We start from the raw sequence: 27,422 nt of genomic DNA on the forward strand, positions 1-27,422 counted from the left end.
GTGCTTCTGATAAAAAAAAGACATATACATAATAATATATACATAAATATTTTCTATGGTTTTTCTTTATTTTCAATTTCCAATCTGTTTCATGTCTGTTGCATATTTGAAAAAAATATTTACGCAGCCATCGCCGCAGCCTAGACGAAATCGTGCAATTTACACCGGCCTGCGGTTCCAAAGGCGCTCGTTGTCAAGTGCTATACGCTTATTTCTCCCATTTTTTGGAAGAATCGAGGAAGTTCGAGCCGCTGTGAAATTTCACGTGATAGTATTCTTCAGGGATCATGTCTTTTTTCGGGAATACTAGTGCTCTGGGCACCAGCACACCGGCTAAGCGTAAGAATTATTTGAATAAGGTTATGTTCACTGTGTTTTGTCTTCTGTATTTGCTCTAAAAACAGCAAGAGTCTTACTAATCAGTGTGCTAGAGGACTAGTTTCCGTACTCTGATCTCTGGACTTTCTCCTCCAGTCGTTTCTTGTTTGGAGCTCCATCTCCCGAATACTCCGTCTGCAAAGGGGGTGAAATAAGAACTCGTTGATGTTTGCTGAAAAGCTTCCGGACGAGAGCTTACCTTTTGAAGAAAAAGAACCCCGTGATTCCAATAATTGCAATAAGGACAGAGATGCCAAGAGCAATTGAGATACAAATGTAGAATCTGGTGACTTTATCTTTGCCCAGGATCAAAATAGCCTTTGTCGTTTCTTGGGTCGCTTCCAGAATATCAGATACGTCACTCTGGATGCCCAGAATCTCACTAGAATTACCATCCACTGTACCCGGAAAGGGTGTCGTGGTCGTTTGATTTTTCATGTATGAGAAGAAGAGGTGCGGAACTCGATTTCTCTTCTGACCTAGTCGTATGAATTGATCTAGTGAACTGCCTTCCGTGGCGTTCATACTTATCTTCCCACTTCCTGATCGCTCTTCTTTTGCACTCCTTCACATAAAATGCCTCCTATCTCACCAACAATTACCACAGACACTGATTCAATCATTGGCTCTCTTTCTCTTACGCTGAACGCCTATATTGACTGAATAAATTGGATTAGAACTCAGTGAGTGACCAAGAGTTCGCACTTCATGTCTATCATGTAAACTCTTCTGCATAACACTAGCCCCAACTACTCATGCTTTGTTTTTCTTCTCATCGATTCAGCTACTGGATTTGGCAGTTTTTCTTTTGGCGCACCAACCTCAACTCAACAACCCTTCGGCCAAACTCCAGCTTTTGGGGCTCCATCAAGTGCTCCCTCGTTCAATTTCGGCGCTCCTACCACATCTGCTCCAACTTTGGGAGGATTTGGAGGCTTTGGAACAACGACAACGTCAGCCCCATCGTTTGGTGGCTTCGGAACTACCACCACCACGAGCGCAGCTCCAGCTTTCGGGGGATTTGGATCAACTGGCTTTGGAGGTTTCGGTTCCTCAGCCACAACAACACCCGCTCCATCGTTCTCAGGCTTTGGTCAAACAACTCAGTCGGGATTTGGAAGCTTTGGTACGGGCTTTGGTGGCTTTGGCCAGCAAAAACCTATAACATCCACCGCTCCGGCGTTTGGAGGATTCTCAGGAGGCTTTGGGGCCCCTCAACAACAACAGCAAACTCAACTGACACCAGATGAAGCTTTTACTCAATGTATTTTCAAGGTAATAGCGTTGGCTATGGTGCTTTGGGAAACGTGAATAGTTGCATAATTTCACAATTTTTTTCAGGTATCCTTCTTCGGAGACGAACGGGATACGACAATTGCACGATGGAATTACTTGCAAGCTATGTGGGGCACCGGGAAAGCGTACTACACTCAAATGGCACCTCCCGTGGAAATAACACCGCAGAATCCCCTGTGCCGCTTTAAGGCTATGAGCTATAATGAAATTCCTGGAAAAGACAACAAGATGGGAATGGTTGGATTAGTGTTCAACAAATCTCTGGCACAAATCAAAGATCTCCAGCTCCAACTCGTGCCTACATTGAACCAAATGCTGGGTGGGAATCCTAATGTGTCCATAAATATTGACAATGTGCGGGGATTGAGTGATGAGAAGAGCCAGGTTACGATCTACGTGGAGGAAAAGTCACCCAACACAAACGAGGTGAAGAGAGTGTCTGCCACAAATCTTGCAAATTATCTAAATCAACCAATGACAAAGGGTCAACTCAACAACTTTGCCATAGAGCAAATTGTGGCGCAAGTGCAGCCTGATGAGGATCAGTTGAAGGAATATCTGATGAATCCACCACGAGGAATCGATCCGCGCATGTGGCGACAGGCCATTCAAGACAATCCAGATCCCACGAGACTTATTCCCGTGCCGGTGATTGGTTTTCAAGAACTAAAGTGGCGCACAAAGTGTCAAGAAGTTGAGACTGACATGCATAATCAATACTTGGCCAAAGTCACGAGAGATCTGGAGAATCTCAAGCAACGCCACACGAGCTCCACGGCCAAGATTATGGAGTATCGTCGTAAGTTTGCCGAACTGAGCCATCGCATCCTCAAGATCATTGTAAAACAGGAGATCACACGAAAGATGGGTGTAGCCATGTCACCTGAGGAGGAGATTCTGCGAAGCAAGTTGGAGAATATGCAAGCTCTAGTATCGGCGCCAACGCAGTTCAAAGGCCGTCTCAGTGAGTTATTGTCTCAGATGCGGATGCAGCGTGATCAATGGAGTCACTCGGGTGGCAGTAATGAATATAAGTTAGATAAGGACTCCACCGATGAGATGCAGACGTTCCTCGCAATGCAGCAGAAAGCCATGGCACTCCTCATTGAGACCATGAACAAGGACATCAGGGCACTTAAAATCATATCAGACGATGCCAGTCATATGATGAGAGGATAAATTCCACTTATTGCTTCAATGAAAATTAATAAAACATTATATTGTGAAATTAATACATATGTAGATGCCTTGAGTAACATCCCAAAAGTTAGCATGATTTTTCAACATTTATTATGTTGCAATAGTTTTTGTATAGGTTATAATGAAATGGCTAAGTGCTACTCTATCCCATCCTAATGTTTACTTGGCCATCTTGCAGAGATGCTGGCTTTGCATATAAATCGGCTTGTTGGACTTTCCTTCGAGAATCACCAGGCTGTCAGCTCCAAATTCAATAAGTTTTCCAATGGCATCGCGATTCTCACCCTGAATCACCTTGAAGTGATCTCCCTTGCCTGGCGCCACTGGCTCCAAATGTCCACTCACCACGCTTACATTCCTGTCCTCCTCCGGCAGGAACACAGAGCATACCCCATTATTCACCGTGCGTACGATTCCAGTCTGCCCCACAAGGAGGACATCGTCATGTGTTCGGATCTTCACCTCAATGTCCGTGCTGCACCAGTCACCCAGATGAGAATCTAAACTGGCGCCCGGGGTTTGTGGATTATATGGTGACTGTGGTGCTCCACCTGGAGTCACTGGAGAATATGCAGAGGGCGACGGAGTCGCCATGTATCCCACTTGATAAGTGCTCGGGCTCGGACTTGAGCTTGGCTGGTACGGACTGTAGCTATTGTCCGAGCCATACATATTGCCGGGCGTGTGTGGGGCAAACGGTGTATTCATCTGGAAGCCAGGAGTGCTTGGATTATAGCCCGGACTCGGGCTTGCCTCCTCAATGCTGTAGTCAAAGTCATTACTACGTGCTGGAGTGTTAGTGACAGTGGGATCCCAAGCACCGTGCTTCGGCGTAGCACTTCCATCATGTGACGGCGTTTGAGAACCATACGGCGTGCGGCTGCCAATGTCATATTGTGGTGTCTGCGAGCCATGCAGAGGTGTCTTGGAGCCACTGTAGATAGGCGTCTGAGAGCCATAGCCAGGTGTTCGTCCAGGAGTACGAGTGAAGGCTGGCGATGCAGCAGCCGGTGCCCCAACAACAGCAATATGATTACGATCTACAGAGATCGTCTGACAAGAGGAATGAAGCTCCACACGAGCTGTAGATTCCGTGGCATCCTTGATAATGCCCACAGAACCTTTATATGGGCCTCCTGTGATCTTGATACTTTTCCCCAAGATTTCACGATCGCGAGTAATTCTTCCTCCACCACGTCCTCCTCTGCCACCACCACGTCCGCCCCCGCGTCCTCCAGACGGATGCATTGGTGATTGAATCCGTGGCGACATGAAGCCCATCATGCCCATGGTTCCCAATCCATTCGTGTGATTCTTATTACCACCCGCCAACTGCAAATGACGCGTCTTGCACACGAATATGCCACCATTCTCTGTGTACATGCGTGAGTGAAGGAAGGCAAGATTCCTATACAAGTGCTTAATCTCTCCATCACGCCCAGCATGTGGACCCTCCATCACCTTCACAATGTCCTTCCGATGAATATGCTGCTGCTCAGAGTCCAGAGCCATTGTGTTGCGATTCTCACGACGTTTCTGCAGCGCTTGCGGTTTGGCCTCAATCACCTTCCCGTGCATGCCAAGCACGTGAAAATTCTCACGCTCGAGACGCACGATCACGCCCACAGTTTGAGCACTGCAAACAAAAAAGCAATAATTAATATTCATAAATCACTGTTTGGTTCAATCCCAAAACTACTCACTCGAGCTGAACGAGATCACCCCACTGAAACTGTCCAAGAGAATCCACTCCAGTAGCCATATCGCTGCAAAGTTGCAAATCTCTGGGCAATACTTCCAGTTCATGCATCGTGAGATCAGATACAAGAACAACTCTAGATGGTTCAACACGCACAATCAATCCAGTTTCTCCCTCATATCGTCCTGCCAATACCTTGGCGTGATCTCCCGTCTTGAAGTACTTCCTCAACTCGTTGGCCTTAAAGATGAGAGGATCCTTGAGGTCCTCATGCTTGGGCATCACCGTAATCATGGCTCCATCAATGGCTATAATTTTGGCCTGAAGATTCTCCAAATCACCAACGCACACCTCAACATTGTCACCCATTGAGAAGCTGTGAGCGCTCGTAGGATCACTTTTAGATGATACGGCTAGCTCAATGTTGATCTCCTCAGGCGACTCCTCGAAGCGCTCCAGTTCCGCCAATGTGGGCTTAACACCTTCCACCAGCACGGCAGACATGGTGAAGCTCTTATACATGAATCCCTTGCGTGTGTAACGATTACCTTCGAAGATTAGAAAATCTCCATCTGAAGTCACTTCTCCACCAATCGCTCTGATGGCTTCTGGGTCAAAGGGTTTTGCCATTGGACGACGCTTCTTTTTGCGCTTTGCGTCATCTGCTTCTGTTTGGGTTGTTCTAAGGGCTCCACGCATTCTTGTGTAGTCAATCCTTGGCAAGAGTCTTAGATGAACAAGATTCTGGGCCAAATCATAATAATCAACTTGGGCAATATCATCCTTGTAGAGACCTCGCTTTAGTCGCACCCACTGATTCTGCTTCAGACCCACTTGTTCTTTTACAACCTTCAGCACATCCGTCATCTCTTTGATCGGCACCATCTCCTGCTTCCACTGACCCATCCGCAGATTGCCCACATTTGAGATAGCTGCCTTTACGTGTGTTTGCTTAAAGGCCTCAATGTAAATGTACCCCTTGACACCCTCTGGGGCCACTACAGACTTGATCTGTATAGGATCATCAGTATTCTGGTACGTGAGGAACTTTCTCATCAGCAACAACACCGTGGCCTTCTCTTCGCCAATGCGACACTTCACCATCCATAAATTTGGATCCTTAATGCCAGGCAAGAGGGTTTGCTGGGTAATCTCATCAGACATCTCTTCGCCACCATCACCAAAGTGTTTTCTCATGGCGGGCTCATCAGCGTACTTCTTCCTCAAATACTCCTCAATTTCGTCCTCCTTCTGTGAGTCCCATAGATTTGTGCCACGCCGTCTGATCTCAATATCTCTTGCCGTAAGACCAACTTCATCAATCTCATTGCCCACAATGCCTATCTCATGAGCGCCTTCTTCCCACTCATCATCCTCATCCACCTCATCATCCACTTCCGCCTCATCAATGATAAAGCCTCCGAAGCGCTCCTTCTTTCTTTTCTTCCGGTGCCGCGTTTCATCGTCCTCCTCTTCCTCATCATCATACTCAGAGTCCAAATCCTCGCCCTCAGGTTCTTGTTCATCTTCTACTTCCTCATCGTCGTGGCGATTTCTTCCTCGCTTCTTCTTCTTTTGACGCACATCTCCATCCGAGGCAGAAGCTGATCGTGATCGAGAGCGCGAAGCAGATCGCGACATTGAGTGAGACCGGGAGCGACTTTTAGACCGGGAGATTGAACGAGAGCCAGAGCGTGACCTGAAATCAATAGCATTTCTTCAGTACACTTTCGCCACGCACACATTTAGTTTATAGACTTACCGATTAGACTGCCGAGACCGATTGGATGCTGCGCTGTCCACATCCGACCCACTATCAGACATGTTGCTAGCTTCCGAGTCAGACATTCCTCAAGCAAGTTTCTGCACGAAAAGAGCCTCCGTAAGGTAATATTTGATAATGGCAGCTGTCAACAACTGACGCGTATCAAAGAAATTTTCAAATTCACTTTTCACACCAATATCACACAATTTCCTAAAAGATTTCTATCTTAATCTCTGCCACATTACCTCTTTCACCCTTTTCAGTTATCGATTGAATGTTCCCTGATGAAATTGAGCCAATAAATAGGAAAAATCGAGACCACTTCCAATGTTCACACCACTTGACAACAAATTTCACCACTTCCGAAAAAGACTATGCCGCGCCGAATTGACCCAAATCGTCCGAATCGACCGAATCATGTTGGCAGCCATTAATGACGAACTTCAGCTTGTTTTGGTTCACTTTCAGAAATTTTTCGGAAATTTCGTGGTGTAAAAGCAAAAGTGAAAAATGAATATTTTTGCGCTTAAAGACATCAAAACCGTGCCGGATATTGTTCACGAATACTCACCAGACTACAAGGGAACAAATATTCCTTTGGTGATTGACAATGGTAGGCAATTTGATTGAACTAATCGCATATTTACTTATGCCGGGAGTCTTTCTTGCAGGATCCTACCAATGTCGCGCCGGATGGGCTTCCGATGACCAGCCAACTCTCGTTTTTCGAAATCTGATAGCCAAGCCGCGAAAAGATCGGAATAAGAAAGACGGAGAAGTCCCGGTTGCACCAGTTGTGCAAATTGGAAATGATATTGTTAACATAGAAGCCCTTCGATTTCAACTAAGGACTCAATTTGATCGCAATGTCGTCACTCACTATCATATTCAGGAGCAGATCTTTGACTACATCTTCAAGCACCTGGGAATAGATACGGAAGGCCGTGTGGAGCACCCAATCGTGATGACGGAATGCTTTGTGAACCCAAACAGTTGCAGACAAAGTGAGTTAATGGAAAACTTTAGAAGATCTTCGCTGACTTTAGATTGTTTATCTGTTTTCAGTGATGTCTGAGCTATTATTTGAATGTTACGATGTACCATCGGTTTGCTACGGTGTGGACTCACTCTTCAGCTTGCGACAAAATCAACCTAACGTTGACTATGCGCTTGTTATCTCACTTGGGTATCACACCACGCACATCACCCCAGTAGCAAAGGGTCTGGTGCTGCCGGACAAGACGCGTCGAATCAATCTTGGGGGATTCAATATGCTGGCGTTCCTCCACCGACTACTGCAGCTCAAGTATCCAGTCCATGTAAATGCAATTACCCTGCGGAGAGCAGAGGAAATCCTGCATGAGCACTGTTTAATTGCCTGCGACTATTCTGAGACGCTGAGAAACTGGGCGAGTATGGAGTTTTATGAACCGAATGTGAGAAAGATCCAGTTGCCCTTTAACCAAACTGGAATCAGCGCATGGCTTCTCACTGCAGAACAGAGAATGGAAAAGAAACGAGATCTCGCTAGGCGCCTCACGGAATTAAATGCGAGACGAAGAGAGGAGCAGCAGGCTGAAGATGAGGAGTTGCTAACGCGACTTTTGGAGATTAAGGAGCTCTATCGCTTAGACAGAGAGGAATTCGACTATGCTTTGCTGGAGTTTCAGGTGAAAGGCATCCGGGAGCTACACAACATGATTCGAACCCTCACCTCGAAAGTCGAGAGAACAAAACAGAGAATGGCAGCCCAACAGGAGGCGCACGCTCAAGCCACAGCAGCTGAAGACAAAGTTCCACATCCTCCAGTGGGACTCACTGTCGAAGAATGGGTAAAACAAGTGAATCAGCAGAGACAAACTCTCCTAGATAAGCGTCAAGCCCGCCGACAGAGGCGTCAAGATTTGGCTAAACGGCACACAGCTGCTGCTCAAGAGCGCATGAGAATCATTTCTTTGCTGGCGAGAAAGGAGAAAGGCACTGACGACTTCGGAATGCGCGATGAGGATTGGGATATCTACAAGACTATAAGTCGCGAAGGTGGTGATTCGGACAGTGAAGTGGAGAATGAGAAGCTAGTGGAATATGAGGAAATATTGCGCCATCATGATCCCACATTTACCATCGAGGAACCCCAAAATTCCCACAGTGGCACCGCGGAGTATCATCAGGTAAAGTAATTTATTTCTATGATCAATCTTACTAATTTGTTACTCCCTAAGGCCCCTCAGCGTAAGTATTTCCTTCGTGCAGGATGGGCTTTCCGGAATGGAAGCGGTCGTGATCAGTGAATCTTAACGTGCGCGGAGGTATTATAGCACCCGCCACCACTCGACCCTCTGAGTTGAGAAAGTTAAATGTGGAGCAAGCCTGTTCGGTGTTCAAAACGTCCACGTTAATCCTCGAGGATCTCATGAAATTCATAATTTTTTTGGAAAATTGAGGGGTGATCTTTTCATCACCTACTCCAACCACAAGAATGTCTATCTTTGGCTCTAGAACGGTGAAGAGACTCAAACTCTCCTCGTTAATGTCCTCAAACGATCCGACATTCCAGGACAATGCAATCCGTGGAAAGATTGCCATGGGTCCAATGACATTCATTCTATTGTTTAGCCGAAAACCAATCTGCGAAATTAAACAGACTGTTGTTAATACTATTATTCTTTATCAGAAAATAAGTTGATTACTTGACTGAATGCATTAATCATTAGTCCTTCTGACACTTCTTTGTTCAGGATCTTGATAGTAGTCTTCCCATCACCTTCGTAAGAGTGTCCATTCCGGCTGCAAATTCTGCAATTATATGACTAATGACATATTCTGCGCATTATTGTGTCCTGAAGAATACTTACAATGCTCCTGAACACTGTTTAGATAATCTTGGGCCGAATGAGACGACCTTTTTCATTATTTCTCTCCCAAAAATGTTCATTTTCTTGTTACCCCTGACAAACTAACTATGAAGTGAGGTTACGTAAATTCCGGAAAGTGCAAACACATTAAACCCTTCTTGGTTATAATATATGTGATTCCATTGAGAGCCATCAAGAAAAGAAATAAATTTTGAATTTCCTTGCAGTTGCACCTCGGTGTTGAGATTCATCGTGCACCTGAGATACTCTTTCAGCCCAGCATGATCGGAAGCACTGAGGCTGGATTGGCGGAAACAATTGACTTTGTTCTGAAGCTGTTTCCAGCTGAAGAACAGCTACTTCTGGCCAACAATGTCTACGTCACGGGCAGTTGTGCTAAGTTTCCGGGCTTAGAAGAGCGACTTTCGCGAGAGTTGCTCGAAATGAGACCCTTCCAGACACCACATAAGATAACGATGGCCAGCAATCCCACCCTGGATGCTTGGTTGGGTGCGAGCAGCTTCGCCAGGCAGGATACATTCATGAAGATGAGCGTGTCGAAACGAGAATACGAGGAATTTGGCGGAGAGTATCTCAAGGAGCACGTGGCGAGTAACAAGTACTATCCCACACCAGCAGCTCCAGTCATAGAGATGAACGATTAGGGTTAATGATTTTTATTACCATCCTTATGATCTATCTTTATACAAGTTTTTTTTATTGTAAGTTTTCCTTCTCCCTTCGTTTCGAACAATGTTGCGTATAAAAGATGTGTGTTTTGTGTAAACATTTTTCGAACTGAGTAACTAATAAAAATTACAAGGGAGACGTTCATTCACTGAAACTAATTACAGAATCTTTCCACTCACAAAATATAGCGGATATGGCAGATTAATAACATTGTCCGTTTCTGTTCACGGTGATCGTATTTCAAGTCTCTACGTAGTCCGTACGTTCTATTTTTTATGATTATTTCTTGTGGATCTAGAGCTACTTCTCATCATTATCTATGCCACTGCTTCCCTACACATTTTTTTTTACACTAAGTTATTATCAAATAATCTCTTTATTTGCATTCTAAGTGGCCACTGTACATTCATGCTCAATATATATTCACTTTTTGAAATTGCAACAAATTTTCACAAATTCGCCTTTTCTATAATTTCGTGAATAGTTATCATATAAATAAAAGTTATGGCACAAATTTACTGTCTTGTATTCCAATTGAATTTTGCTGTTTCTCTTCTTCATGTTTTCACCTCTTCTCTTTTTTGTACAAGATTTTATAGTTTAAAAGGCATTTTCATGACTTTCCATCTTCACCCTTCCTCACATAAACATAAAACTTACAACGTCATTTATTTTCAACAAATGAACTTGCTGCCAATTTTATGCATCTCACAAACTTGATAAAAAAAAACTTGGAGAATAGCAAAAAATAAATTATATCAGTATAAAAAAATAATGGCACGTTATATTCTCACATCTAAAACGAAATGGATTGAATAATTGTATAAATTCTCTTAAAAAAAAACAATTTTGATTTTAAAAAAATAAAATAAAAATTTTGACTGGAGCGCATTGTTTTTTGTTTATCCTTAAGTTATCATTAAGAGATATTTTAGGGGGCTCATGTATATGATTTTATACAAAAATATCAGTTACAAGTTTTCAGTATACCTGTGAATCTTATGAGAGAATTTTGTTCTTTCACTTCTTTTCTCTTCTATTACTTTTTAAGCGACTTGCCTTCAATGCCTACAATTTTTCCTTACATTATTACAGTGATACATATGTATGTATGTATGTATAAATTTGGGAACTATCTAAATACAGTAGTTTGTCCTTTCTCATACATTAATTTTATAATTTTCTATTGTTCTCGTGGTAAGTGTGTTTTTTTTCTAGATTCTTCACGTTTCTTAGAACTCGCTAAATGTGACAAATATCAATTTACTTTATCTTGTGTCTAGGGATGCAAGAACGCTTTCTCCAAATTACAAATAAATTAGATTTGTTAGTGTACGAAATAAAAGTCTTTTTAAAAGTTTTGTTGTAAATTTCAATGATTGTCACAATGGAAGAAATATCACATCAAGATTTAGCGTGAGAAATTAAAAATAGAAGGAACATCATTTCTACTTAGCAACACAATCTTTAAAAAATTTCATATGCTAGCACTTTACAGGCTGTGGAATTAAAGGGGAAAAAATGGTTAAGAGAAAGTCGAACTCTTCAGCACATTTCTATGAGCATCCCAGAACATTATACTGTCAACTTTTCAAGTTACAGTGATCTAACAAGGGTTCTTTCCTCATCTAATTCTCTATATTACTTCTACTTCTGATCTCACTACTTTTTCTGTTGTAGAAAATATTACAAGTAAAATTGGGGGCAAATATGATCTTTATGGAGAGTCACACGCTGTTTTGCTGACGTAGTATCTGTTATTAGTGTAAACTCCTATAGTTTAGTCATTATGTTCCAGTTCTTTATCGATTTAGGATAGGTATACGGTTTCTAAAATAAAATTAAAAATCGATTGCAACGACTCGCTCTATCGCTGAGCATGTGGTGATCATGAATATGACATCAAATGAATAGGGTAGATTCTTTCTCGACTGTTTACGATGATCAGACAGGTCCTGGACTAGCAATAGTTCCGGGCATCACGTTCTTGTCAATACGCGTCGCGTCGTGTGCCATCACATGGCCAGACATACTAATGGGAGCGTGCATGTTGACTCTCTCCTGCATAGCACGCTCTTGCATAACTCTCTCTTGGATGGCCCGCTCCTGAAGTGCTCTCTCCTGCAGCACTCGACTCTGTATTGCTGCTCTTTCCTGCTGTATGCTATGATCCTGGAATTTAAATATGCATTTACTAAAACACTATTATACTTTGCATCGTCTTGATTGTATCTCGTTACCATTGGACCAGCTGATCCATTGCTGCTCCCATTGCTATGGCGATCATTCGGCGGCGCTCCATTCAACACCGTCATGGCACTGCTACGATCATTCATCATCACTCGATCGGCGGGAATACCAGGCGAAGACATTTGAGATACAGCTGGTGAGGCGTTCAGTTGCAATTCTGACACATACCTGAGCAATTAGACATTTAACCTTATTGGGCGACGGAAATGGGGACTAATCCCCACAAGATGTTTCCATCTTCCTTGCTTTCGCCACAAACGTTAGAGGACACTCACCTAAGATCACACACTTGAGAATTGTTCGAGTCAAAGTCCACATTCCCTGATGACTGACCATCGTCCACGTGACCCGCTGCTACACTATTTATTGTCGCAATACTATTTGCCGTGGTGCGATTCTCTCTGTGCACACGATTATGATGTCTGAAATGAGAAATAAAGATGAATATAAAATAAATATCAATCAAAGGTATAAGTAAGATTGTGTTTATTTACAAAAAAATAAACCCATTGAGAAAATATTTCATTGTCACAAATTCACTTTTAAATTAATTTATGTCCAAATTTTAGCACTATCCTATGTTTTTGTTTGAACAATTCTATATATATATATTTGCTGCACGACTACTCACCGAATTAGGTAACTATCCCTTATGAATGTTCTCCCACAGATATTGCACTCATAATTTTGTCCCGCTGAGTGAGTTCTAATATGTATGGCAAACTGGGCTTTGCTCGTAAATGTCATGGAGCACCGATCACAGCTCAAAGGTTTCTCAGAAACATGAGACCATCTGGAAGGCGAAAAAATGAACTCAGTATTATCTATCAGTTCATAACGGGAAATTAAACAAAAATTATCTTTACCTGTGTGCTGTTACATAGCTTTTTACGGCAAACGTCTTATTACATATATCACAAGCGTATGGACGTTCGCCTGAGAAGGAAAATGGGAAAAAAGTCAACTATCATTTGATCTTATGAAGAATCTTCAATTAAGAAAATCAATCAAATTTGTGTTAATAGTAATGAAAAACTTTTAGTCAAATTTACAATGTCTTATAGTAATGCAAAAAACGTGTTCCACTAGCCTTTCCAAATTAAATTCAGATGAAAAGTAAATTTTAGAAACAAAAAAAAAGGAATTGATACCGTAACTAACCAGTGTGAATCCTTTTATGAATATTTAGTGATGATTTCTGTGTGAATCGCTTGAGACATATGTCACAAAGAAATGGCTTCTCGCCCGTGTGAATTCTCACGTGAATGTCCAAATATGGTTTCCTACAGAACGCCGCCGGACATTCCTAAGAACAAAATGTATGTTTTGAACATCTTTCAGCAAGTATAGAATACTTCAAGAGCGTGTATTAACTTGAAACCTACCGTGCATTGAAAAGGTCGTCCTTGCACTACATTCCCGGACCGAAAAAATAAGAAGAGAACAAGAACCATTAAAAATAAAAATTAACCATACTGTTGTGCTTTAGGTATATAATTTGAGGCATAGCATGAATAATACTGCAGAATCATAAATTTTGTATGAAATATTGAAAAATAAATATATACATAAATAATAATTATGACGTTGACTTGTTTTAAGAATATTTTCTATGATTTTTTTCCTTAATCTTCCTATTATTTTTCAGCGTGATAAATGAATAAAATGCACATGGCTACGTGCATTTGTCTCTTTTGTGAAGAATGGCTAAAAACCGTTCCAATGCGCATTCTGCTATAAAAAAAACTTCCAATATTAATTGACATACAAAATTATAAAACAACTTGACCCACAAAATGAACAGAAAAAATTATGCAAGGCACAGTGGAACAGTCTCATATGTATATAAAAATATATAAAAAGAAACTCTTCGATTGAGGAGAAGTCCAATGGTATAGTAAATGTAAAGGTTATAACTAATTCTTATCATCCAAAATTACACCTTTCAAGCGTGAAGACATATCAAACAATATCCCAAAAGGAAGATAAGAACAAAGAAAGTATTCTTAGAAAATTAAAAGTAAATAAATTTCTAAATAGCACATACATAGCTGATAATAAATCTTAGGATAGATTAAAGAAGGTAGATGAGCAAATATAGAGTTATTGAACTGACCAGTGTGAATTGTCTTGTGGATGTTTAACGATGACTTTTGACTGAACCTCTTTAAACACACTTCACATTCAAATGGGCGCTCGCCCGTATGCGTGCGATAATGGATATCCAAATAGGGTTTCCGGGAAAATTTTGCCGGGCATTGTTGACACTCATATGGCTTTAGCTGGACTGCTCCGTCCAAAGGTGCCCACAAAAAGGATCCGAAAGAGAAATCAACATTTTAGAAAAGGTCATCTCAAGATGATTATAACATTACAAGAAATATACTATCAAAAATTAAAAATATGTAAATACTATTAAAGAAAATTAGCAATACTTGACAAAGTTCTACAATTATTATATATCTTTAACCCTAATCACAGAAAAATCTGCTAATGAAAACATATTCTGCCTTACGGCAAACTCTCCACAAATTTTCGCACAAATCTTTTTTTTTTTTATACAAAGAAAAAACTTTGGCAACACCAAATCTTAGACAATGCAAAAAAGAAAATCATATGTCGTTGTCAAACAGTACAAAAACAAAAATGGGAAAACAAAGAGAAAATATAAAAAAATGAGGAAACTAACCAGAATGTATACGTTTGTGAATGTTCAGTGTCGACTTCTGAGTGAACCTTTTAGAACAGATTTCGCATTGAAATGGTTTTTCACCCGTGTGGATTCGCATATGTATATCGAGATACGGCTTCCTGGTAAACGAGGACTGACATTCTCCACAGCTAAATGGCTTATTTATGCTCCAATACCCTGGAACAAGTAATAAACAGCGGCCATTAAAATACTGTAAGTGCCTATTTTTATTTCATTTGTTGTAATCATAAATTTTAAAGAAAATCGTTTTGAAAAAGAGAAAATAAGGCAGCCAAATAAAACAGATAGTAGAAAGAATATATATGTATGTATATAAAAAACACAATATTGAGATATCAATAATAATTGCAATGAAAATTGCTTTCTCACATTTTTGATCAAGCCAATTTTCAATGCATATTCTACCACAACTCTTTTCTTCAGAAAACTCAAAATTATAGCAAATTCGGTAAAATTCAATTTTCACATGCAATTTAATAATTTTTATTGATTTGTCAAAAGAATATTTATGTGGTTCTCATGAACGTATAATTTTGGCCGCTGTTTACAACACGATTGAATACGAAAAGAGCACATATGACTGTTCGGAGGTTCAAGAATAAGTTCATATGAATAACTATAGCAAAACCATAGAATGGTAAAATTAGGCAATATAAAATTAATCAAAAAACTTGCTAGTATATTTAAAATTCAAAATGACTCTGGTGTTTTAAGGAAAATTTCTACAACGGCTAGATAATCTGTAGAAACGTTAAAAAAGTCTCAAAATTTTACTTAGAGCTTCATTATAATTCAACTGGGTGACCTCCATTAAAAATTCATTTTAAAATTGATCAATAAAAAAATTATTAAATTTCTTAACTCTCATAAATATAGATATAGCATTAAGTAGCAAAAAATATGAAATTTATTTACTTGATTACATTCAATATTATTCACAAATGTAGAACATGGTTAATTTACTATCAGAATTACTAAAAAGAATTCAAATATCTGAATTTTTGCAATCAAATAAATAAATTTCATCGAAAATCTCAATACGTTTTAAGATGAATATAAGAAAAACTAAATGATAGAACAATAACAAAATTGACAACGCACCCGTATGAATTCGTGAGTGCAATGTGAGTGCACACTTTTGTGTAAAGGTTTTTCCGCAATGGCACCTGAATGGTCGCTCGCCTGAGTATACACACAATTATCATCATTATACAGAGAATTACTTGCAGAAAAAAAAATCATTATTCTCTCTATTAACTATCATAGAAAGTGTATAATTTCAAGATTTCTTTAAAGTGTGGCAAAAATAATCTAAAAAATTCACTTCAATATCATTTTCACTCTTGTTTAGACTATTACCAATCTCTTCATAACAAGAAGATAAATTTATGAACAAGAAAGTTCTTTGCTTTTCCACATAAAAACTGTGAAATTATAAGTGATATGTATACAACAAAAATTAAATTAGCTAAATAAAATGATAAATATAATTGACATTACAGAAAATATTTTTCCAGTCCACTGAACAGATAGATTTCTTTACACAAAGTATACAGGATCGAGCATATATTAAGTTACATAATATCACGCTCTCTAAAATGTACAAAAAAAAACCCCTGCGGACTTTGTATAGAATATTCATTAGGGAAAATTATTAGCGGCAGAGATAGAAATTCTTCTTTTACCAACATAAACCAAAAGGCAACTAAATAAATACAGAACATAAATTATCAAAGTGCGGCTGGGAAAAAATGAAACAAAATAGAATATAGGCAATATAGGAGTACTCTTTTAAAACTCTGAAGCCACAATTTTTCACGATATAATCTAATTCTATCATCGAAAGAATACATTGTATCCTCATAGTATATCACTAAATCCCTTTAATAAATCCACCTAATCAGTCAAATTTAGATTTCAATGTGCAAATTACAAAATCTTGCAGTAGACTCTCACCTGTGTGAATTCTTTTATGCGTGTTCAGTGACGATTTCTGGGAGAATCTTTTCATACATAGATCACACTGGAACGGTCTTTCGCCTGTATGCGTCCTCATATGCACCTCCAAGTAGGGCTTTCGACAGAACGCTGCCTCGCACACCTATAAACCAGACAGCACATGTTATAATTAAACCAACCACTGACAATCACTCTTCGTGTGGCGATTACAACAACATACCGTGCACTGAAAAGGTTTAGTCCCAGAATGCAGCTTCATGTGGACATAATAACTGCTAGCAGATGAAAGCATTTTACCACACACTTTGCACGCCTGTGGTTTGCTACGTGACGTGTGTGTTCCGGCGGATGCGTTAGACTGTCCGGACATTGCATGTGGCATCCCATGTGAGCTGGATTGCGACAATTCTGGCTTCGCAACGTCCGAAACATTAGACATTGGTGTATCTGGCGGCTGAGGCTGCAATGGTCAGAGAAAGACATATTAAATGGGACATTTCACAAGCAAATTGCAACATGCATATCACTCGCTTTATCATTCTTTCTCACCACAATTAATGATTGCGGTTGCATGGAATTATTATCTTTGTCATCCTGCATGGTGATTACGGTCTGCTCATTGCCCTGCTCCACAGATCGCGGTGGTAAAGGTTGGCCCATTTGCGGCGGTGGCGGACAAGTTGAGTAGAAACCCATCGGCTCAGCTTTGATCTGTTGCTCGAACATTGTTATGGTAGCCAACAGATCGCTGGTCGGGGGCACAGGCATACGCCCGACCCCCCAATGGGCGGGAAAACTAATTTTGAGGCTGTTTTCTTGCCCACTACCACAGAAAATCACTTAATCTCACACTCCCCTTTCTCCAAAATTATCTTCACATTTCAAACCACTTTCTCATCTATTTGCCAAAAATTATTATCGATTCTTCTTTGTGCCTCTTCAATGTCACTCGACTCCCTCACTCGGTGGTTTATGACCGCAGATGTTTTAAGTGACTGGAGTACCTGAAAGAGAGGAATTGTTGTTGAGAATTCGCATTTGAATCAGAGTTACATAACTATTAAATAAAAGATTAACTAAAATGCGATAATTTCCTTTTCTCTTCTTCAATTCGATTTGATCCTTTCATCTGAATAATGTGAACAAATAAATCATGCATTTTCAGGGGTTTCAAAGAGAAAACATAAATTCATCTCATCATATTACGTAGTAAAAAAAATGCAGCTGAACTTGAATCTGAAAAGATTCTGATATATGTGAACAATAATACTAAAGACGAAACATAAAGTCGTCTGGATAATCGTATTCCATCTTCTTACTTCCTATTCTACTGAACATACGCGCGTATATAGCAACAAAGCATATACGGTATAATGTGTATGAATGCTATATTGAATAATATTATGTGATGTTTGCTTACATTATATATAAATATTGTATTACATGCCAAGGTCGTCTGGCTGGGTTGTTAATGTACCGCTATATAGAGGCGCATATCATCATCATCAATATCGTCATCTGTTGGAGCACACCGTCAGAATATGTATGTACATTCCAATAGAGAACAAATGTGTCGACAGACACCGAGGTGCTCTCTTGTTCTTTCAGTGCGTCATCAAACAGCACCATCGAGACACAGCCCTATGCCCAACCCTGCGTACACTGCGCTCTCGCCCTTTTACCGAGCTCTAAAGCTTCACCCATACTTTTCCCCCGCTTCTGCTGTCACAGTGGCGCAACTCCACATTTTACCAAAATTTGCACAGTCAAGAAGAGAGGCATTCAAGTGGTTAATCGAGGGCGTCGCCTTCGAAAATGCCGCCACGGACAGACGCGCAAATGGAGGGACAATTTATAAGAAAATTATCCAAATTCGCACATTATTCTTTCTTTGATTAATACTTTTAAAGAGTCATGCATAGCTGTTACATCCTTCATTTCTTTTTTCTTATATTAAAAAAAAAACTTTCTACTATAAAGACCAAAGTTAAAAATTATATAATCTCACAAGAAGGTAAAGAGATAAATGATCTATAAACACTATTAGCCACTTAGGGATTCTTTGACTCAATCCCTCCAACCAAATCTCTCAAAAATTCATGCATACACACGAGTGTAAGGACTATGTGGGAGATGAACGAACGCTATATCAGTATACATATAGCAATACGTGTATTAACATCCACCATAGATAGAATGTGTACAAGCATCGGAATCATGTGTATCTCTTTCTCGCTTCTATTATAGGGAAATATATCGCTGCCTGGTTGCTGTACATACAATATGCATGTTATATATGTCGAGGCAATGAGAATAAGTGAAAGTATGTATATTATGCCGTCATCATGTTCACAATGCTGTATGTGGGACTTTAAGTCAAGGGGAAGGAGAGGTCTTTCCTCTTCATCTGTACAACTCAAACTTTCTTGAGTTGGTCATGACTGTTTCCCATTCTCCTTACGACATAGGTATATTTACATTTAATATGTCATTGATTCATTCTTCAACACACAATAAACATTTACATCCATCTATTATCCTAGTACTGAGCACACTACTTTGCTTCCATGAATATACCTATTAACATTTTAGACGAATGACTTTACAATACGTATTGATTGGGATTTTCTTCTAAAATATTTCTAAGTCAGAAATTTATCTATGATTACACATTTCATATGTAGATTACTTCGCAATACAGCCATGTAAGAAGTCTCCTCAGTGAAAATGACTATGGTGTCTGAACTTAATTACACTTTACCACATTTGATGACTTGACTCGAGGGGAAGAAAAAGAGAGAATTGAGTAAAAAGGAACAAGAAACTTCAAGAACTCGTTGATTGGATCTTCGTTCTTTTTTTATCTCTCTTCCTTCCACTTTTTCATCCACTGACTTGAGCCACAGCAGCAAATCCAGCTTCTCGCAAAATCTCTCAGAGGAATTTAAGATGAGTCATGAAAATCAACGGCATCAAAAAGAAAAAGCCTCCGGGGAGAAAAATAAAATACTCTCTCTACTGGTAAGAAATTGACATGAGAAACGAAGCCCTAAAGATCAGAAGGGAAGAAGAATAAGACTTGAAAAAGATCCCAGAGCTGCCAATTGTTAAGTTCTGGGAAGAAAGAAAAAAATGAAATAAGAAAGAAAATGCGGCGACAGAAAAACGGATCAGAGAATTTTATACAGAAGGAAATACCAGCAGCGATGACAACAGCAAAGTCAGAGGACGCTACAGTAACAGATCAATAAATTTCTCTTCTTCTTCCACACCTCTGCCCCGCCCCAACCTGCTCAGTACTTCTATTCCCACTTCTCTATCAAAATATATCCGCCAGCCAGAATCCACTTCACTCTGGCAATTTCGCTTCTTTCGATACTTCTTCCAACTCTTGGTCTCTTTCTTCGCTCATCAAAGGCAGGCCATCACATTCCAACCCCACATTTTTCACCGCCGCGTTTACCTCTGAGCTGAGATGTGTAGCGCAAATTAATATAAAAACCAGTTGGATGGATGGCATTTTTTGCGTGCACAAACCTGAAAACTAATATCACAAGAAGTCTCTTCCTTTTTTTCACCACCAAATGAGATTCATCTTCACACCACAAAGAATTTTTCATCGAGTTAATATTCCTTGGCTTTCTTTCGTCATCCCTTCCTTGAGTAGCGCATCACTAACACCCAAAGCTTTAATCAAAACTAATCAATAACCCCAACACACTCTGTACGAATAGGTCTCCTTTTCCGCGCACCCAATCATTCGCATCCCATACTCTCTTCGCCGTCTCAGATTGTTCTCACCTTAGGGGTCACTCGGAATGGAGGAGTTTCTTTAAGAAGATGTCTCACGAGAGTGTACCTCATACAAAATAAATTGCAAGTCAGAGACATTATACAGTAAATTTCACTTTCACCAATTCCACGAGAGAGCATCCAACAACGAAAAGACTATCCCAATGTCTGACTGATGATAAAACACATGTTTTCAAGCACACCGACATTTTCTCTCTCTCGCTCTCTTTGTATATATAAATATCACCCACTATACATTACACATGTTTATCTACGTACATGAGACGGTAGCATAAGTTTATGTAGAACGCGACGCGCACAGATCGTCCTTTTATCGTGTCCTATCCTCTTCTTCTGACAACCCCATTGCAATCATATCTTCATTTCAGACTAAACACAGAGGGACCTTAACACAAAATATATAAATACACCTCTCATACTGTATTTAAGCGTTGGATCTCACATGAAAAACATATATGTAAGTATATACGCATAACTATATCCTTCGTCACATGTAGACAAGCTCTCCTCCACATGAATGGGGAATAAAATGTAAATAACCATAAACATATGTAATGATACAACTTTTATGCTTTCCTGTATATACCACACAATATGCTTGCACTGTGAAAGAATCTCTTCCTATTTAGAAACAGTAGTCTGACATGAATGGAGATGGGTGCAGGAAAAAACTGGGGTACCACCGATATCTTAAAGAAACAACTCGTGTGCTTGTGCTTATATTTTTAACTACCTCTCTCTCTCTCTCTCCTTCTCTCTTGCTCTCCTTTAGTTCCGTTTTCACAATCAACTTTTTTCTTTATATAAAAAAATAATCCTTTAATATATCCCACTCTAGAATGATTGGAATTCCAAAAAGACGAGAATCTCTATAGAATTCCTCACTACACCTTAGGTATGATGTGTGTATAAATATGGCGGTGTTTCGTGCACAAGTGAAAGAAAAGCTCACAATCCACCACCAACCAAGTATAGGGGCTGCTCTGCCACTGACTTCCACAGTCATCATCAACTATGTGATGCTACTTCGGGTGTGAATGCTTCGGGAGCGAAGGAGAGAAAGATAGAACGCACACTTCCTTTAGACGATGTCTTTCGCTCCTGGCCGCCCAATGACGATGATGCTCCCAATGATGGGTGGACGACAATCGCGTTACTTTAGTCCTGTCTCAATTCTTACCAAAAATATGCGCTTACAGAGACACACATTTTCTCAATTCCAATGCCATTACAAATCGGAACAACTCAAAAAACTTTTAATTAGCACACCTTTTTTACAATTCTTTTATGAAACTTAGATTAAACCACATTAATCTATAGTACAATGTTGTAGAGTTTATTAATATATTGTTGGAAATTCTTAGAAAATAAAACACATTCTAGATAGAGTTTTAACAAAGTTACAAATGTGTAAAGACAAAACAACGGTGGAAAAGTGGAAAAACGGAAATATATTCAAGGATTTCCAACTTGACCTCAAGTGCCATCTTGATAGGATGCCATAGGCACGATTGAGGAGATAAAAAGCCCATTAAAACCCCTCTCACACTTGTAATGAACTCTATAGAAATCAATGTGGCAGGAAATTTGCATTGAGCACGAAAGGCAAGAGAATATTGCAGGAAATTATGCACACGATTTTCAATTCACCAACAATTTTAAGCGAACAAGGAAAGCAATCAGAGATTTTTGCTCACAACTTTCAGCAATTTTCTCCCTATTTCGCAAAAAGCCTATCCCTCGCTCCCACTGCCTTCAGGCACCACCAGAACCATTTTCTTCGGCGTATTGGTTGTGAGTTTGTGTGCGGGAAAATGGGAAAAGGGACGAATTGCCACCTTCCGGTCTTCCACATCCCAAAGTGACGAACACCAATTGAAGCACTCTTCTTCCTACCATTTTCTCGCACACACGCAGGAGAGACAACCACCAGCGCAAGAAGACATTTCCATTCACTGGCTGTCCAGACACATGGGCAAAAAAGAGAGAAAACTAGAGTCTAGCCGAAGGGAATTTTCACCATGAACCCCACTTTTGCAAACCTCAATGGGCCATGGGGGAGGTGAGGCGAAGTGACACTCGAGAGATTTCGAGAAATTGGATGAATCTCTGCGTCGATCACGTTTAACATTTACGCACCCGTCGTCACCTCGTATCCCCCTGCCAACAACACAGCAATGAAAAAGCCGTGATGCTCCATGGACCAGGGGAAAACCTAAGGAAATCCGTACACACAACGAGTCACGAAAATGTCACAAGAGGGAATATTTTTGAATTGACGGTTCACGTAATTGCTTTTTTCGTCGTTCCTGTGAAAATTCTCTATTATTCATCCACATCGAGTGTCGGTGAAGGAATTGCGTAATTAAAAATGAAACAGAGGATAGGCCATTGTAGAGGACATGAACTTCTTATTCATTAATTTTTGAGCAGAAAGGAAAAGCTTTTCCTCAATATTTTCGCCTCTGACACTTTTTCTTCCTGACCCTAGAGACGGAGGAGAGAAGACAGGAAAATATCCTGACTCCATTTCCTTTTCTACCCATAACCCACCCCTCATCACACATTCATTTCATTTCTTTATCGCTCCATCGCACTGCCACCCATAAATCTCTGACCAGCTTCGTCCCACCGCACGGCTTAAGCACCGCCGCCACCCCGTGAGTTGGGTGGAAAAATTCAAACGTCCAAAAAGCAATTCTTGCTAAAACAAAAGAGTTTTACGGGGGCAATGTTATGGATTAATGGCTAGGGCATGCGCGTCTAGCAATGCTTTTGCAGAGCAATAGCGAGAATGAGAAAGAGCGATGAGGAAATCTTCCTCACACACACACACATACACACACACACACACGAACATAGTCTCGAGCGAGAAACTTTTCCAGAAAGGGACTGGTAGTCAAAGACAACTACCTCACCCATTTCTCTTCATTTCCCGCTCCATCGACCATCCCTGAGTGGATTTCCCACAGAACTCAAGTGGACAATTTATATGGATTTCATATTGGGTCGTTGAACAAATTCCAACAGTTTTCTTCCCTCAAAGATGCAAACAAAAAATTCTTTCTATGACTTTTTACAATTTCTGGTTTTCGAATAAACAAAAAAATGCAAAAAGAACAATGAAACTACCTTACTAGAAATAAAAAAAATTAGAGAGTTCTTTGCACTAACCCACAATATTTCATTTCAAATAATGTTTTATTTCAATACAAACTCTACAGATACCTACATAATAATTGAAAGACTTGATAAGTTGCAAAGAATGTCATCAATCAACTTTTAAAAAATGAATTAAATACTTCGAAACAGGTTGAAGCCAGTCAATGGTGGTGATTATTATTAAATTTTCGAACATTTTCACACCCACTCTGTTGTGTCTCTCTAGAGATCATTGACCACCCAGTTTGGCCACATATTTCATCACCACAAGTCCACACTCTACCTTTACCCACGCACTCAATCGCACCAACAATTATAGCATAATTTTACAACCATACAAATACACAAGGATAGTATTGGAGAAGCTTTTTCCTATACATAAGAGACAGTTAAAAATACGTCATGTCCGATACTGTTTTCTCAATGAAATGACTGAAAGTCAAATAAGTATACACAACAGATTCTATACTTGATGTAAACAAAAGTTCATGTAGCGTCTGTTATACGTATGAACTGATATTACGTTTTGCCTCTGCTTGTACATATTTTATATGTCGGTTGATGCCGAACACATAGTATATGTAGCAGAAAGAGATTGTAGGTATGTAGATTTCCCCCGAAACATGTGAATGAATCTGTTTTCTTCCTCTCTCTGTCTCACTCAGAACCGTGTTCAAAATCCTTTTTCGTGAAGTGCCCCATCTCCTGAGGTCACATGTGAGAATTTATCGATGCGACTCTGCCTTTGAGTGGATTATTTTTAGATTAACCGTGGCTCTCATCGAATCTATACATACACTCTCACTTGAGAGATATAAAAAAAAATCCCGATGAATGTTGTGAATTTGAAGACACAGCACTTAATTGAACCATTAAAATTCACATTGGACACCGCACAGAGGATGAACTCAAGGATACCACGCACAGAGTCAACTGCAAAGGAAATCTCGTTTGATTACCCCGGGCCATAAACTAACACTAAAAATCCTCACACAATTTTCCTGCCTATCAGGCAGAGGAAATAGACTCACTGATGCTAACTCGTAAATTGAAAATCTCCACACATTCACTATTTTCCCATCTCGAGCTAACCTTTTGAGTGAACTTCGACAAATCGACCTATCACTCAAGGGGTTCATGTGTTTAGAAAAATTCACGATTGATGCAAAGTATAGCAATGCTGAGGATAAACGGTAATATTATAGAGTAAAATCATCTTCCTGGTACGAAAATGTCAGTTCTCTATTAGAAAGATCGCAAAGTAAATGTGGTAAATGTATTTGATATTGAATGTGATAAAATAGCAATTTTCAAAAGTTATCAAAGACTTCCTATATGATAAACATACTTTAGCCAAATACTCATCCAATACCTTACTCAAATTTTTATGAATTCAGAAAACTGCATTTAATCCACGTAAATGGAAAATTGTTGAAAAATTATGTATGACAATTCATAGAACTTTAAGCATTTCATTCTCGACGTCGGTATTTTGCAATGTCACCACTCAAGCTTCAGTGAAAATGATTATATAAATGTTATAAACTCAGAATATTCAGCAGCCGCAAGGGAGAGAGTGTTCTTGGAATGCTGGGCATTTCGAGAGCATGCATAGAATTTGTGAAATACTTCAGCTTAATTGTCAATCAAATTCCCATGCAATTAATCATTAAGTGGCACAAAATTGACCCACATGGTGGTAAATTTATTTCTCTATTAATATAATTATTATAAAGAAAAAGCATCCTTTGTCATGTATGTATCTATATTGATGAACCCCTTATGCTGTTATATGTATGCCTGTCTGTCGACCTCCCTGAGAGTGGAGATTGATTTTTAATCACGAGCCTTATTCTTCAGGCGTGTATTGTTTTTTCAGTCTATCTCACCAACACTCCATTGGAGCTGATATTGATGGGGAGCATTCTATGATTGAGTTACGGTGAGGGATTTCCGTCCTGTGAACTTTTTCCCTCTGTGGATTTATTTTCAATTGGGATCAACGGTTTTTGGTCCACATCCAGCAGCTACATTTATTTGGCAACTGCGGCTCCCTGCTGCCACACAGGGTGGCAAAAGGGACGCGCGTGTGGTCAGGAAGGGCAGGGTGGGTGGTGAAGTGACACCATCCTGACTGGCGGATGTTGAATTACGGGAAGCGCAAGGCATTTCCCATCGCGCTCCAAATCGATTTTCTCCCAAGAATCTGCATAAAACCATGGGTAGGAGCGTCATCTGCCGAAATAACAAGCACTCACTCCTCAACCCCAATCTCTCTCTCTCTCCATCACTTCTCTTCTCCCTCAATCTTCTTCTCTGTCTTTCGCAATTTCTCACACCATGTCACGACTTTGTCCTCATCGTCTTATGCCTCCTCCTCACCCGCCTGATATACCTCCCATTTCGTGCTGGGCGCAGAAAAAAGAGGCGACGAAGAAATTTCTTCCAGTCTAATCAGAAATTCTAATGGGTTCTACGTGAAGAGGCAGAACGCCGTGACAAAGAAAATTGAGAATTGTGAGGATGGCATCAAGACGATTTAAATCCCACGACCCGCAGGCCCCTCGGTGTAAATTTTTAATTGAATTCCCTAACCCTCGGGCGCTCTCCTTCCGTCTCGGGACTCGTCAGCCAACCCACCGCTCCCGGGAAGGAGGGCACTCTCTCATTCCTCTCAACCTGTGAAAATCAATATCAATCTCTCGCCGTCTCTGTCCTACCCAACGCCCAGCGTAACTTGCCCGCCAGTAATTAAGTCATTTCAACTCTTTTCCGCCACCCTCGAGATATGGGATGCCCTTCGCCCGACCGAAGGGCTCCATCGCTCCTCACAGAAAATACTCAGCCTTCGCCAACCCTCCCGCAATTAATCCAGGCACCGCTCAGAGCGAGCAAGAGCGGGCAAATTAGAGAAATTAATTAAAGCATTCTTGTGCTCGTCTCAAGATGCAGAATCGATTTATCTCCATTTCTGCCACTCGGTCGCATCGCCACGGTGGACCCCTCTGCCTAGTCAGTTGCCGTCTCAACCTATACACGCACATGCATTTTTTGCAAGAGCCAATTTTGAATTAAAAAAAATCTGCCAATTGTCTCGGCTTTGCACTTTTATCCGGGAAGAAGAATCAATGAGGTTACACCACGCCAATAGACCCCATTTTCACCACCCTCTGTCCATCGTGTTCACTCCAAATACTTTCAATCTAGAGCACCAAGAACTGAAAGTCTAATATAATGCGAAATCCGTCTGGATAATGCAAAATACACGACATAAATAGAGACTTTGTGCGGTGGGTGAGGAGAGCCAAATGGAAGCGAAATCGGCTTGGTAGAAAAACAAGAGCATATTTTCAAGCACAGAATATACTTACAAACAACACACGTGACACTATGCAATTAATGCGCACATATGCTATTATTAATACACTACGGAACTAATCACAAATTATCACAAAAATATACATATAACTAGCGTTTTTTCCCATTTCTTGCACACTCGCAGCTCGTCGCCGAAACAGAATGTCAAAGATGGCTGCATTTCTTCTACGTTTCCGCATTTCATTCGTGTTTCACCACTCACCGTTTCATTTGCGTTGCACACCTAAGCGATTCGAACTGCCATCTACAAGGCGAATGATGTAC

At 40.3% G+C, this 27,422-nt stretch overlaps 6 protein-coding genes across 15 annotated transcripts; 2 read left to right on the forward strand and 4 right to left on the reverse strand.

Moving 5' to 3' along the window:
* Positions 1 to 216: 216 nt before the first annotated feature.
* LOC132260057 (uncharacterized) lies at positions 217 to 1,134 on the reverse strand. 3 transcript variants are annotated; one of them, XR_009468337.1, is made up of 4 exons: positions 858 to 1,104; positions 578 to 776; positions 417 to 513; positions 217 to 333 (listed from the first exon to the last, which is right to left on the reverse strand). XR_009468337.1 is itself a non-coding variant. In XM_059757968.1 (3 exons), exons 1-3 carry the CDS (start codon positions 999 to 1,001, stop codon positions 420 to 422), a joined length of 453 nt encoding a protein of 150 aa, XP_059613951.1. In that variant the 5' UTR covers positions 1,002 to 1,134; the 3' UTR covers positions 375 to 419. The 3 variants fall into 3 exon arrangements, 1 of the variants encoding a protein (XP_059613951.1); XR_009468336.1 differs by having other exon boundaries at positions 578 to 1,093; XM_059757968.1 differs by lacking the exon at positions 217 to 333 and having other exon boundaries at positions 375 to 513; positions 578 to 852; positions 918 to 1,134.
* LOC132260047 (probable nucleoporin Nup54) lies at positions 246 to 2,933 on the forward strand. The gene is made up of 3 exons (XM_059757955.1): positions 246 to 339; positions 1,163 to 1,653; positions 1,720 to 2,933. Exons 1-3 carry the CDS (start codon positions 288 to 290, stop codon positions 2,851 to 2,853), a joined length of 1,677 nt encoding a protein of 558 aa, XP_059613938.1. The 5' UTR covers positions 246 to 287; the 3' UTR covers positions 2,854 to 2,933.
* Positions 2,934 to 3,017: 84 nt separating this feature from the next.
* On the reverse strand, positions 3,018 to 6,685 carry LOC132260031 (transcription elongation factor SPT5). Of its 2 annotated transcripts, none has more exons than XM_059757936.1 (4): positions 6,584 to 6,685; positions 6,336 to 6,436; positions 4,578 to 6,272; positions 3,018 to 4,510 (listed from the first exon to the last, which is right to left on the reverse strand). In XM_059757936.1, the coding sequence occupies exons 2-4, from the start codon at positions 6,419 to 6,421 to the stop codon at positions 3,034 to 3,036; spliced, it is 3,258 nt and encodes a 1,085-aa protein (XP_059613919.1). In that variant the 5' UTR covers positions 6,422 to 6,436; positions 6,584 to 6,685; the 3' UTR covers positions 3,018 to 3,033. The 2 variants fall into 2 exon arrangements, with proteins under 2 accessions (XP_059613919.1, XP_059613927.1); XM_059757944.1 differs by having other exon boundaries at positions 6,336 to 6,490.
* Positions 6,686 to 6,829: 144 nt separating this feature from the next.
* Positions 6,830 to 10,769, forward strand: LOC132265674 (actin-related protein 5). The gene is made up of 4 exons (XM_059766435.1): positions 6,830 to 6,951; positions 7,010 to 7,342; positions 7,404 to 8,509; positions 9,421 to 10,769. Exons 1-4 carry the CDS (start codon positions 6,849 to 6,851, stop codon positions 9,856 to 9,858), a joined length of 1,980 nt encoding a protein of 659 aa, XP_059622418.1. The 5' UTR covers positions 6,830 to 6,848; the 3' UTR covers positions 9,859 to 10,769.
* On the reverse strand, positions 8,501 to 9,510 carry LOC132265685 (NADH dehydrogenase [ubiquinone] 1 alpha subcomplex assembly factor 3). The gene is made up of 3 exons (XM_059766446.1): positions 9,194 to 9,510; positions 9,029 to 9,134; positions 8,501 to 8,966 (listed from the first exon to the last, which is right to left on the reverse strand). Exons 1-3 carry the CDS (start codon positions 9,271 to 9,273, stop codon positions 8,556 to 8,558), a joined length of 597 nt encoding a protein of 198 aa, XP_059622429.1. The 5' UTR covers positions 9,274 to 9,510; the 3' UTR covers positions 8,501 to 8,555.
* Positions 9,855 to 27,307, reverse strand: LOC132265635 (zinc finger protein ZFP2-like). Of its 7 annotated transcripts, none has more exons than XM_059766378.1 (14): positions 27,152 to 27,307; positions 17,355 to 17,809; positions 17,026 to 17,265; positions 16,803 to 16,947; positions 15,948 to 16,028; positions 14,823 to 15,002; positions 14,250 to 14,420; positions 13,519 to 13,544; positions 13,295 to 13,439; positions 13,000 to 13,069; positions 12,765 to 12,926; positions 12,409 to 12,555; positions 12,124 to 12,301; positions 9,855 to 12,055 (listed from the first exon to the last, which is right to left on the reverse strand). In XM_059766378.1, the coding sequence occupies exons 2-14, from the start codon at positions 17,571 to 17,573 to the stop codon at positions 11,828 to 11,830; spliced, it is 1,992 nt and encodes a 663-aa protein (XP_059622361.1). In that variant the 5' UTR covers positions 17,574 to 17,809; positions 27,152 to 27,307; the 3' UTR covers positions 9,855 to 11,827. The 7 variants fall into 7 exon arrangements, 6 of the variants coding, with proteins under 6 accessions (XP_059622361.1, XP_059622368.1, XP_059622387.1 ...); XR_009468591.1 differs by having other exon boundaries at positions 11,940 to 12,055; positions 12,124 to 12,290; XM_059766385.1 differs by lacking the exon at positions 15,948 to 16,028.
* Positions 27,308 to 27,422: the final 115 nt, after the last annotated feature.

The sequence above is a fragment of the Phlebotomus argentipes genome, unplaced genomic scaffold, assembly GCF_947086385.1.
Source record: "Phlebotomus argentipes unplaced genomic scaffold, Phlebotomus argentipes genome assembly contig_6, whole genome shotgun sequence".
Taxonomy (NCBI): Eukaryota; Metazoa; Arthropoda; class Insecta; order Diptera; family Psychodidae; genus Phlebotomus; species Phlebotomus argentipes.